This window comes from Pagrus pagrus (assembly GCF_965226575.1).
Source record: "Pagrus pagrus genome assembly, chromosome: 9".
Lineage (NCBI taxonomy): Eukaryota > Metazoa > Chordata > Actinopteri > Spariformes > Sparidae > Pagrus > Pagrus pagrus.
In genome coordinates this window covers 30995450-31009187 of record NC_140193.1, presented here as the reverse complement: position 1 = coordinate 31009187, position 13738 = coordinate 30995450, and the positions used below count along the sequence as shown (strand labels likewise).

At 39.0% G+C, this 13738-nt stretch overlaps 1 protein-coding gene across 2 annotated transcripts in view; it reads right to left on the bottom strand.

Annotated features, from left to right (window-relative positions):
* The window catches only part of vwa8 (von Willebrand factor A domain containing 8), an 84776-nt gene that overhangs the window by 26608 nt on the left and 44430 nt on the right, over window positions 1-13738 (bottom strand). For both annotated transcript variants that reach the window (XM_084361896.1, XM_084361897.1), the window contains exons 27-36: window positions 11110-11218; window positions 9803-9941; window positions 8656-8843; window positions 5206-5325; window positions 4826-4890; window positions 4012-4137; window positions 3811-3920; window positions 3049-3200; window positions 942-1146; window positions 741-822 (exon numbers count right to left, since the gene is read on the bottom strand). In XM_084361896.1, the coding sequence (XP_084218022.1) occupies window positions 741-822; window positions 942-1146; window positions 3049-3200; window positions 3811-3920; window positions 4012-4137; window positions 4826-4890; window positions 5206-5325; window positions 8656-8843; window positions 9803-9941; window positions 11110-11218 (1296 nt within the window). The remainder of the gene's footprint in view (window positions 1-740; window positions 823-941; window positions 1147-3048; window positions 3201-3810; window positions 3921-4011; window positions 4138-4825; window positions 4891-5205; window positions 5326-8655; window positions 8844-9802; window positions 9942-11109; window positions 11219-13738) is intronic.

The window sequence follows — 13738 nt, the reverse complement described above, 5'->3', positions numbered from 1 at the left end:
GTAGTAAAACAATTAATTTGTCAATTTCTCTAGACTGATAACACGGATGCCCTGTACAAGAAGGGCCAAAGTCGCCTCCATCTGCTGAGGAGGCTGAGGTCCTTTGGGGTGCAGAGGACATTACTATGAACATTTTATGACACTGTGGTGGCATCAGCGCTCCTTTATGCAGTGGTCTGCTGGGGAGGTAGCAGCACGGACAGGGACAGGAAGAGACTCAACAAAGTGGTGAGGAGGCCCAGCTCTGTCCTGGACTGTCTGCTGGATTCCATTGAGGTGGTGGGTGAGAGGAGGATGTTAGCCAAATTGACGTCAATCATGGACAACACCTCTCACCCCCTGCACCAGACTGTGGAAGCCTTGAGCAGCTCTTTCAGCAGCAGACTATTACACCCACTGTGTAAGAAGGAGCGCTTCCACAGATCATTCATCCCCACAGCCATCAGACGGTTTAACTCAAGCACTACCTAAACGATCACTTTCCACTCACTTGTTTTTTTCTTCTATTTTTTTATTTATTTTCTATTTAACTTTATGCATATTTGTCTGATTCTTTTTCCTGTACTTGTTGCATCTCGAGCTGTTGTGACAAGTGAATAAGTAAAGCCCATCTAATTTCTCAATGCAATGCTGTCTGTGACCACTAGACAGTGCTAGAGGATGCAAAATGACCTTCTTCTTCTTCTAATTGTACTGGAGAGTGAGACAAAGTAAGAAACAGGTGGGTGTGCTGTGTTCACCTTGGGACAGGAATATATTTGACTTTTTTGGAGTTCAGATCAGTCACTTCCAGGTACGCCGCTGTCATTGGAGGTGTGACATCTGTGTGACAAACAAAGAGAACACATCTTTACACACTGAAGAAAATACATACACTGTTTAAATTCATTTGCTATGTTGTAAATCAAACTTCTCTGAGCCCATTTGATCGGAACTCTTACCTTTTGGGTAGACCTCCTTCAGAGGCACTTTGTTTGGTGGAAGGGCCCGGACCACCTGATTGGATGAGAGCAGACCGACACAGTTGTCCCGTTTGGCTGTGCCGGACCGAAGCCCACCTCTAAGGAACATGTGATTCCCCTTCTCACCACTCTTCATCTCTGACAGATCAACAGGTCTCTTAAAGCTGTAAACCTCATTAGGGGACTGGACAAAAGAAGAAATCAAAAGGACAATGTCAAGATTTAGACATCCAGCACACAGCTGTACAGCCTAGCTCTGAGTACATTAATATTGATCAGTTCAGCTCTAAGCACCCGCATTAAAGTACCTCATCCAACCAAGCTTTCATGCTTTCTTTCATGTTCTTTACCCATTTAACTTTTTTCAGGTATACATTAGTCTAACAGCAGGGACATATTGTATGGATAGCCATTCCATTTCATGGTTAACGGTATAATTTGTAAAATAAGGTCAGAATATGAAGGTCACTCCAAAAATATAGCATTTGCTAGCTATCCTTGGTTGTAGCTAGCTACCACTAGCCAATAAGTTCATGGCTCAGCTAGCTGTGAAGCCAATGGGCCTAGAGTTTGCCTAAATTGCTACCTCGGATTGCAACAAGGCTCAGCTCGACCAGCTATAGCAGCCTGAGAGGTAGCACGGCTGGACACTGAGGTGGGACTGAACACAGCCTCTGAGCCTGACAGAGGTCAGCTTGAAGACAGGGGAAACAGTATGGAGGTGATATACAGCAGCTCTTATCAGGACTATGACTCCATGGATGTTAAGACAAAGCAGGCGGGGACAGGAGAGGCAGAATCAGCAGAGGAGAGAGAGAGTCAGGCATCAGCAGTGGGTGAAAAGAGCGCGTAGAGCCGGAATATCTTCACATCTTACTCTGTGAAGGAGGACTTATTTCAGCCAAACCATGATAATGGTGATGGTGTAAAGACAAACCAAGACAGTGTTGGTGAATTGTTAATGGAATTGTTAACAATAGTTAATTGTTTAATGAGGTGATTAATCTTGTCTTAGTGTGGTAGAAGAGGGAAACTTGAATTTTGGATGGTGTAAGGTTGTATTTTTCTCTCTGGAAAGTAGATTTAAGAATTTATAAGAATTTACTTTATTCAGTTATTACAATAAAAGCTAAGAGAGCTTGTGAAATTTAAGAACTTGTTGCTAGCAAACATCTCCCAGCTGAAACTACATGGGGGTTTCAGACTCTCCCACCTATTGAAGTAAATAGTGGTAGTATGAGACAGAACTATCACTGCAACACAGTATATAGACGTCTTCGACATAATGTCAACACTATTGTTTCGCCACACTTTGTTGATAAGTTATTCTGTTTGGTAATGTTTTCAACTAAAATTCTGGTCATATCTTACAAATGTCCCCTTATACACAGATACTCATTCACATACTGTATAATCCCAGTCATGAGTCTTTGATCTAAAATTCCAGGGAAACCTACAGTATGTAAAAACAGTGAGAGCATATGAACTTCAGAACAAAGCATCAAATTATGCTCCATCTTGCAGGGTAACAGTAACAGTAGGCCCCACCATACACACACCACATCGACTTCAAACTGTGCAATCTCATTATCCCAATGTGCAATTTCTGCATCTCAATGTGAAATGATGTAAATAGTCTCGTCAATGTGCAGTGTGGAAATATTGCAAATTTCCCCCTTGTGGGACTAATAAAGGATATCTTATCTTAGCTTATCTTATCTTATCTTAACAGGGTTTAACGCTAAATTAATATTAATTACAAATTGCAACCCAAGTGCTGCTCCCTAAAGCTGAATGATAAAAGTCTGAAGAACTTCAATAACACTATAAACGTGTAATATGATAGCACTGAACAGCAGCCCAAACTTCTCAAATTATGCCTCCTCTGTTCTGTAGGTAGGAGAGGTCTCTTCCCTCTGTACAAACAAGATACTACAACAGTGGTTAACCAGACACTTGAAGGGAGATTGGGAACAGGAAAACACTGTCCAGTGCAGCTTCAATATCAAATGATTAGGTCCTGAAAAACTTTATATGTGCCTAACATTACCCCATAATTTTTCACCCTGACATTCTATAATCTCACCACGAGGTCTGGGAAGCCCACAACGACCCGTGCAAAGGAGGCAGTGTCAGCCAGTATACGGTTAGGTGAAACAATCTTCTGGTCCAGAGCGGCACTGAGGTTCTCGTTGGGCAGCTGCTCACATGACAACATCTGCGGTACGGACACCTCAGCTGGGATGGTAGGAGTGAAGGGTCCAGACAGGCCAAAATAGAACAGAGAAAAGGAAATTAATAAAAAGAATGAAAAAAAATAAAAAATCAAACACACATGTTAACATACAGAAACATCACTTTGAAGAGTACTGTAACTGTGTACTTCATGTGAGAGTTCAGTCAGTGTCCATTATATCAATGAGCTCACTGCACAACCCCTCTTAGAGGCTCAGATTTTTTCTCTTTTAATTACATTAAAGGTTAAGTCTAGTAAATTATAACACTTATGACCTCTGTCAACTAATTTAGTCTAGATTGTTGAAAGTGACTCATGACGTCACGTTTTGTTCTCACTAACTGTGACATTTAGTGGAATTTTGATTGAAACATGCACGGTTCATTCTGTATTTGTAATGTGACTTAAGGCCAGTTGACAGATGAGCTAAGAGGTCTGCTTGAGGCAGACATATGTCTGCCTGGGGCACCAGTTTATTTCTCCCTGTGTCCATTTGCTTGGTTTTGTGAAGAGTTGACATAATTTCATTATGTTACAGAACAGCTGGCTTTAGCATAAAAGCTATGTTAACCTTTGTGTAGAGCTGTCGAGTGTCCTTATTGTTATATATACCTGAGCTGGCTCCATGGCCTGAGCTCACTGAGTCCTCACTGATGCTGTGGAGCTGACACACTCCAGAGTCTTCAGCTGCCATATGCATGGGCTTGGTCAGCAGGAACTTCCTATTCAGTGGCACATTCAACATGTTGCATTAAAATTCGATCCAAACTTTGAGATCCTCACAGAGATTTGATCAATCTGTCACTTTCTTACTTGTTAGTGTTGCTCTCCAGCAGCAGCCAGCGGTCCTCTGCCACCAGGAAGACAGACTTGAGGTTAATGGGAAGGGATATGGAGTGAACCCGGCCCTCCAGCACATCCAGCACCTCCAACTGATTGCTGCATACGTAAAAGCACACAGATCAGTGATTTATACCATTATATAGTCACCGCTGATTTATATAGTAACTTCAACTTGTTTTGGTCTGTTGTTCTTAATTGGTTATCTTTAAAAATAGATCAGATACCTTCTTTTACTTGCATTGATATGATTTATTTTATAGAGAACTTGGAAACAAACTTTTCTGTTACAGTTAACCTTGTGATTCTCTTGGGTAAACATAACTTACACACTTGAAAGTGGAATAGTAGTACTACCTCCTTCACCGTGTTTATACACATTTTTGCTGACTACTTGAAGGCAAAGAAATATATGAAAAAACAGAACAAGGCTAAAAACTGTACACATCTTTGTCTCGGTCCTTGTTCTCCTAATAATCTTCCTTGCTCCTTTGTGCTCTCCCTTTGTCATCCTTTTTGTTTCTTATGTTTTATTTATTTTGCTTCATAAGGATCCTTTCTCTTGTCTTACAGTATGAAGGTACTTCCGTTGTCTGCTGTTTCTGTTCGATTTTGCTGTAACATCTCATCTCCACCACTGTTGTTAGTATTGTATTCCTACTTTTGTATAATGGTTCCCTACTGTGTTTTGTATATTGACCTTGTTTTGAATAGAGTTAATTAAAAAAAAGAGTCTGCACTGTTTAAAAGCATTGTGGATAATGAAGTTTAGATCAGAGTGGCTTACCCATCCTCCTTATAGAAGAGAAGCCAGTTTTTGTGGGCGAAGTCATGACACATTTTATGGCCTCCCTACAAACAGCAATCAATACACACAACACATTAAGTTCAGACTTTGCTTTGGAATGACTTGTTCAGTGATTATTCTTTACTCCTTGAAATGTAATCTGGACCAATACCCTGAGAAACATTCTGGACAGGAGAATGCATATTAGTTCATCACGGAAAACGAATACAGTATGTGAAGTGTAAATGCCTTCTAGACTTTATTTAAAACAGGACACAGAGAAAAATATGTCTAGTCTATGTCTTGAATGAATAATAGAAATGATTCCTAAGAGCCACAAGCCAAATCAAATGCTCTCTGGAGACACTGAAACCTCTGACCTGTTGTTCCTTACTGCTCCACCAATTCGAGGCTCTGGTTGAGGGCTGCTCACTGTCTGGAGACAACATGAGCCTACGCACGGCGCCTGTTACCATGTCCAAATGGAGCACTGTGTTACTCTGGCAGAGGGACAAAATGAAAGACAGACAGAAAGTAGAGTACAAAATTGCAGAAGAAGAATGGATTCAGAACAAAATGTTAAATCTCCAGAAATCATTATGTTGATCAATAGGCTACTGCCAGGGGGAAAAAATTGTGACCAACAACATATTTCCATGGACAGAGAGGGGAAACAAATAAGTAAATTACATAACTACTTAATACAATAAATTCCCATCTAAGACTTTTCGCAAATAATGATATGCCATTTGCATAAATGTCTTTAAACCTACAATTGATGTTTTAGCCCTGATCAAATATTGACTATGGCCTAAACAGTTTGTTTTGACCGTGCAACCTAAAATTTTGAATATGTTGAGTATTAGCATACACAGTGCATGACAGTTACAGTGCAATGTCAAGAATGTTTTTGTGGATGAAATATTAGTGGCATGGCATTACACTGAGGGAATTCAGTTCTTTTACCAATGCCTCTGTATGAACAGTTTGTAAGGACATGTTTTTAGAAGTAAAGCAGTGGCATATATAACATTCTTCTTTCACTTATTTTTCTTTTTGTATCCTTTTTTGTATTCTTTTGTAATAATGACTAGAGCAACAATTCTTGCATTGTGTTGTTTTCTGTGAGTTCATTCAAGAAAAAGTTCAACTGTACTGCAAATACTTTTGTAGTAATAATCCCTTAGAGCTAAATCTCATCATTCTGTGATTCTTTGTATGAAACTAGATTTTGGCTCTGTGTAACATCACATTTAGACATTACTTAGCCAACTCAAAATACAATTTTTTTAGTACTGTGGCACTCAATTCTTTATGCAGGACATAAAGAATTGAGTGGCACAGAACTGAAAAAATGGTCCTTTGAGTTTATTAGTCAGAAATCAGTAAAAAAAATCTATCTTATATGCGTGTATTGAGCTAAGGAACTAAGATTCATATTTTGTTCAGATAAATGATAGAAAATGACATCATCTAGTATATATACTACAAAACAAGCCATTACAAGCTGCAACTTACACATTTCCTGAAACCAGTGCAAAACAGGCTCAATAGTTGTCACACAAAGATAGAAAACCTTAAAGTCACCACAGTACAGATATCTACCTATGAATTAAAATGTCTGAAAGTAACATTACAAACAGTGAAAAATATGCAAAATGAGGTACTTTCAAAAAACTTGATAGATAGATAGATAGATAGATAGATAGATAATTAACTTTATTAATCCCAGAAGGGAGATTACGTGATGAAGGAGTAATTAAAAAGTTAAAAAAGCACTAAATTCTTTATGCAGGGCCAAATAACTTTTAAGATGTGATAGAACTACATTAAAACAAAAGGCCGTACTTAAATTTTGAACTTAAAAAGTGTTTGGAGGACAACTACTGTCTCATGAATTTAATAAAAGTTTTAACATGATTTTTTTTTTTTTTAGAAAATAAAGCCACATACTATTCACTGTATAGCTAAAATAATGGTGTTATCTCCACTGCTGTGCAGTTTAGACTGCTCAACCACCACCAGCAGAGGGTGCTTTTTTATAGGTGGATGCCCTAGACCTGAGTGCTGATGTCCTGTTAAAGCAAACTAATGTGAACACTGTTCTGTGAGTTTGTTCGGGTCAATTTGGATCGGCATATTGTCAGAATGTGCTTCTGTGTTTGTGTGCTTCCTACATTTATACCAGATGAGCAGTAGGATATCTGTGTGTGTGTGTGTGTGTTTGTGTGTGTGTGTGTGTGTGTGTGTGTGTGTGTGTGTGTGTGTGTATGGTGTGTATTGGATGAACTGTGCAAAAGGCTTTCATTTGTGACGCACTCAGCTTCATCTTCAGTTTTATGAGAAGGAGCCACAGGGGAGCTGGCCTCGGCCCCGGCTGCCCTGCTTCACACTAATGGTTTCCTTATGGCCTCCCATTCCTGACATACACTACTGTACTGAGGACAGGCTGAGCTACTCAGAGAAGGCAAACCCCATTTCCTGATTCTAAACATATACTGCCGTTGGAGGGAGTGTGTACATGTTTGAGCACACGTGTATGTACCGCATGTGTCTTCCGACAGGAGTGTTTTGCCTAGGTTGTGTGTGTGTTTGAGTTTTCTGTATATGTAATTGTGTCTTTGAGTTCGCTTTTGCATTTCCTTGAACGCAGCATCATTATGCGTTTGCATACATTTATGTGTGAACGCCAAGTAGAACCTGCATTTTGAATGTATACAAGAGTATGTGTGTCTGTGTGTGTGCGTATGTGTGATGTTTCCCTGATTTCCCTTGAAGGCCAATGACCTGTAAATGAACTTTACGTTGTCTGGACCTCTTCATTTTTAGACAGACGTAACATGATCCATCACAGTGGTATTTTTAGAAGGCCTCCTCTTGCCTAATATGCACCAGCTGTAGCAGTGTTCTGGTTGGACAAATAGCTAACATGCATTGTTCTTGTCTTACACTCTGCTGTCATAGGCCAGGGTCTTATGGGGTAAGAGAGGTTCAACAGCAAACAACCACTAACCATCAACCATTTTAAGAAACTCTAACAGACTTGTGCGCAGCTATTTTAAATCTGTGAGGAATCTGTGGTTGTCCAACAAAAAACCTTTAAATACCAGTGTTGCGTAAGTGTCACATTACATGTTATGCTAGTCAGTCAACAAGGACATCAAACCAAAAGAGACTGGACTACAATTCCTTTGGAAACACTGAAAGCTAGTGTGTGAGTGTACAGTTGTGTTTATTAAATAATACTAATAACATCTTGTATGGTGTTCCACTTACCTCACTATTAAAACTGACATTTATAGTATTTATGTCTACCTCAACTATAGAGCGCTAACCATATTTTCTTTTCATTATCTTTGTAATGGGAGTACTTGTTTAATCTCCAGCACCCTCTCTATTGTCTTAAAGAGTAGAGCAGTCACAGACATCAGGCGACACAACAGCCAGCCTTTGTCGTTGCTTGTTCTTTGATGTTGGTTTGGTGTGTCTGCAGTGTTAGTGGGTCAACTGCGGGTGCTACTGAGATATTCTATCAGAGCCAGCCCACTGACACAACTCCCACACCTCACCTAGGTTGATTTTAAAATGATCAGTAACTGCAGGTTCTTTGGGCTTAAAGAATTCCAGCGAAACACCAAAAGTGCTTTGGTGAAAAATACGTAATATGAAAAACATGTTTACAATGAAAACTCCACGGGGTACCTTTAAAATGATCAGCTCTACTGACAGACAGCAACATTTTCCAATTCCAAATTAAGAAAACCTAACCAGTGTGATCATGCAGTCATACAAGCTTGTCTGGGGGGAAGGGTGTATCTGTGTGTGCCAACCTGCTCCTCGTGCAGCACCACCTGTCCATCCAGGGGACTCCCAAGTGGAGCGACGGTGACAAAGGGCTGCCAAACACCACTGACGGTCCTGGGGAAGACGTCATAAAGCTCCATGCAATGAATTGTGTCCCCCTGCTCCTTCATCGAGTACAGGGACACTGGATTACAGGTGGCCACATACAGAACATCTGCAAATCAAACACAGAGGGAATGTGGGATTGAAATGAATTCTTTAATGTCTGTCTGTATGTCTTAAAGTGACTGATCCAGTCTGTCTGGTTGTAAATTAATTTTCAATAAGGTTGAGAGGGGTGGTGTTAACCTTTGATAATCCGTTCAATAGAACAATTTTAGCGCCTAATTACCATATTCACACTTAATCTGATCGAGGTGATGTTGCCCCAGGGAGAGACGGGACGTGTTTTGTTGGAGATCTTAAAAGATTTAAGGACTATTGAAAACAACAAACAAAATAGTTGTTAAAATCAGTGTTGGAAAAGATGAACAAAGCCAGAATCCAAAGAACCAGAAATGCAAATCTTGTTTCCAGGACACGATGTGGGTCTATCTTGAAAACTGTATTAACAGGCGAAGCAAATGAATGAATGACAAAAATTGTCTCATTCTGAAATCTTCAGATGCATTTTTTTGTTGTTCCAAGGTCTAGATTAATTCACAAAGGTGAAAGAGCCTTTGCAGTTAGAGCTCCAAGACTTTGGAATGAGCTGCCTGAGGAGGTCAGGGCAGCAAACTCAGTCTCATCTTTTAAATCACCCCTGAAAACCCACTTGTTTAAAATTGGCTTACAGTGAATTTATCTGCTTTATTATTGCATGTTTTACTATCTTATGTGTATTTGGTTTTTATTGCTTTTAGCTTGTTATATTTGCTTTATGTTTTATTTGTTTTTGTAAAGCATTTTGTAACTGTTTTGAAATACACTATATACATAAAGTTTATATTATCATTATTTATTACTATTATTTATCATTTATTTTATGTGCATGTCAAAAAAAGTTTTTAGCATTTAGCATCCATGTAAACAGTTAAGTTGGAATCTCTTATCAGAATGACTTCAATTGGACAGAGTAAATATTGTCCATGTAACCACAGCTAGTGTTGATAGTGTCTGTGTGTGAGTGTATACCATCTTTGGTGGTGACATCGCAGATGATGTTGACCTCACTCATGGGAATCTGCCAGTGGGCTTTCTCTTCGCTGAAACTCAAAGCCCTGCTTTCCTGTCTGTTGCAGGGGTAACCCTGAACACGCAGAAACACTGGACCCTGGAAACACGAGACATGTCACAGTTGTACATACATACAATGTATAAAAAGCAACACCGGTGTTTAATGTTTAGAGCTGAAAGTAGCTGGATTCAGATCAGACAGCTACAACTACTGCAGGTGCAGAAAGAAATACACATCTCAACTGTCATCCCCCTCTGAGTTTTAGAGATCGCTGACTGACTGCTCCTTCGTACAGAAAAGCATGTGTGGTCAGTTTAAACTCATGTCAGTTACAATGGATCTCAGAGGTCTCAGAAGTTCTCACGATGGACAAAAAAAAATTCCAGGGAGATTTCTCAAACCACTCACGTAGCATCATCCACTTCTCACTGGTGCATCTACAGTGTATGATCAGTAGTTATGCAACAAGAGAGCAAATACTATACAGCTTTGGACAGATGTTAGGTGGTTAAAGGAGTGTGACAGCTTAACAAGGAAGCAGTGTATTTTAGCACAATATGGCTTCTGAAAAAGTTGTCATATTCTCAATCTGCTGTGAAAACTGGTCATTAGAAGCAGACTTAAATCTGACCACAGCCACTTTTAAAAGCCTCCTTTTGAGGTTGATTCTGGAGAGGACTAGCACATGATGACCCCTCATCATGATTGATAAGTTCATGGCCTAAGGTAGGAGAAGATAAGTTGCATTGCTCTTGTTTCAAGCATGTGCAGTTCAACTTTTTGAGTGATTATGCAGAAAGTTTTAAGTTTTAATAACTTTTGTGGTATTTCTGTTTAGGAAATCGAAATTTGCAAGTCAGCACTATCTGAGAAAATGGACAAGACTGAAAGCCTGGCAATGGCTTTCATCTAGGAAACACCCACCTGAAATTGTCCAACACCCATCCAAATCACATGATTTGACACCCTCTTGACTGCTACCTCCTCCCCAAGATTAAGAAGGAGCTGGTCAGTGGTCACCATTATGACAGTGATGAGGATGGTTGCTGTGGACCACTTTCTGGAAGGCCAAGACGCTTACTATTACAAATAAGTGTGTAAATGTAGGAGGGGACAAAAATAAATGTGCTAGTTTTTCCGAAATTAATTCCTTTTACCTTTGGTCATGAACTTCTCAATCATCACTCATATTTTTTAAGCACAGAAGCACCACAGATAACCTTTCAAGCTGGTCTATCTGAGTGCGTTAAGCTCATGTGTTTACCTTGATGTCTATGGGGTGTGTCTCAGTGGGACAGAGCAGTTTGCGGCGAGCGTTGCCTCCTTGGTTTATTGTCCAGTACCCTGTCATCTTGACCTCTGGCAGTGGCAACCTAAAGATTGAAGGTCACATGGTGACAACTGCCTGGTAATACCTGAAAAATGGCGATTTCCTGAGATATAAATATATAAAGCTGTGACAAATGATGCCACTGTGTGTCTGTGATTTTGACAGTGCACTATTGCATACATGTTACTGTGCTATGATTTTCCATTTTGGAAAATCATGGGTTTCACTGTCAGTAAAATGAATTCATCTTATAAGGGGCCCACCATAAAGTGACATCAGATGGAAGCTATATTTGGTTGTGAGTGGGATTTCATGAAAACAAAGGCTTTAATTTGATCCGAATGTCTCTAGCAAGGGTAAAGCCAATATATGTGGGAAAAATGTCTGAGCGTATTTTTGTGTGCGATTCCCGACTCGACTTGTTGTGACTGGCCAGATGTTTACTGGTCTTCCCATGAATCACAGCTGGACTGTGGCCACTGTCTTACTGGCTGCAGGTGGGGTGAAAGATGCAACAAAACACAGAAATTCCGAGGGGATTAACAAGTTGGAGGATGGACAGTCCTCTAACCATAAATATTTCTTTGAATTGAAAAGCAATGACACACATCTGTTGTGGGATATAAACTGTTCAAGATGAGCTTTAAATCACAAAACACAGATGCTAGAACCTACAAAGGATCCACTGAGCTCAGAGGATGTAAGAACAGACACAATGGAACAGATAATCTATACAATCAGTTATGTAATAGTTCAAGGAAAATACTTGTTTCTGCCCTGCTCTGTTCTCGAAATTTGATTTGAGAGATTTATTAAACTAAATTCATGAATGGTATAAGTCAAAATAAAACCACAGGAGACAGACGAAACAAATATTTTCCTTTATTTAATAGACAAAGCTGTACATAATGAGACAATGTAGTTGATATGAGAATCTTATCTTTCCCTTATAGGAAAGGTGAGGTAACGTGACTGACCTAGACAGCCATTGAATGAACACTTCAGGAAGCAGTGAGAAGACTTCATGGAAGCCTCACAGTTAATCAAGTCTGAATCCAGCCACAGTGCTGAAGACAACATCATCCAATTTCAAGCATTTCTTTCGTAAAAGTTACAAATAATCTTAAATAGGACATGTCTAACAGGTACACTGTCACCAAAACGGTTTGCAAAGAAAGACAGGGAAGAGTTCTACCTGGAACTGCTGGCCTCCGAGAAAATAATTTCTGCTGAGAAGATCCTGGGATATTTTATTTTTTTTAACGGTAAACAGTTACAACAGTGATACCAAACGAAGCCACTTCAGAGAAACAGTTTTGAAACTGTTGGAGCGTGGAAAAATTCTATAAATTATGTGTTTTCTTAGCTTTCATTTCTACAAATATGGATTGTATTTTTTTGTTAATTTTATCTTTAATATCAATCTGTAATAGAATAACATAATAACAAGAAAAATCAAGGCTAAATAAAGCTAATTCAGCACAAAAGGCATCTTGGTTACAACAACCATTATTAATAAATTAATGTATTTAATTATCTCAAGAAAACAAGCTTGGTTATCCCGAGATAATGACATAAATTAACCCATTATTATGAGATAACAAAAGGTCGTTCCCTCTTAAAGTCTAGTGTTTTTTAGCTCAGCAGTGCCATGCCAGCATGCATAGATGTTGTCTTGAAGTGCAGCAACTGATTTAAGCTGAAAATGTCAGATCAAGAAGTACCAATTATTAATCAATGCATCAGACTGTACTTCAATCTGACTAAATGATGTACATACTTTATAAGCCTGTACCATTCAAACACCCACCAGTGTGGGTAGATTCTTTTCCCCAGGCCAGTGAGAGGTTGTAGCCTACTGGACAGTAACACATCTGCTTTGAGTTGATCACTGTATGTAAGTCTGTTGTTTCATTCTCTCCTGACTCCACAAAGGATGGACAAATAAACTATTTTAGCTGTTTACACAGTTATTATATCTGTCACAGACTTACATTAATGGCATAACTAACACTCCAGCCAGCTATTTTTCAGACTCTCACTTTAAAAATTAACAAACAGTGAAATGCTTTGTAAACCATTTCTTAAGCAATTGTAAAGGTTTTTATACTGTGTAGCAACTGTGTAATGTATATAGATAACCTATAGAGTATTTATTAACATTTACAATGTATTATTAACACTAACGTTTCAATAACAATTGCTTTATAAATGGTTTACAAAACATTTCATTGTTTGGTAATGGTGAAATGTCGGTTCATGTAAGTTTAATTAACTATAAAGTAACCAATTATTAATGATGGTTATTATGAAGTGTTACTGGAATGTTTCCATTGTCTGTAAAGATGAAACTGTAAATCAAAAGCTGATTCATTAAAATCTTTGACAATAGATGATCAATGCTATACACAGTAGGTTATGGTGACTTAGATGTTAAACAGGACTTCTGAAAAATATAAAAATGGTTGTAGAGTGTGCAACATTATTATTGACTGTCAAGTGTACCTGTCCATTCTGGAGGTATGATTAGTTGACCTAGGCATGCTCCATAAAAGCTTTTACT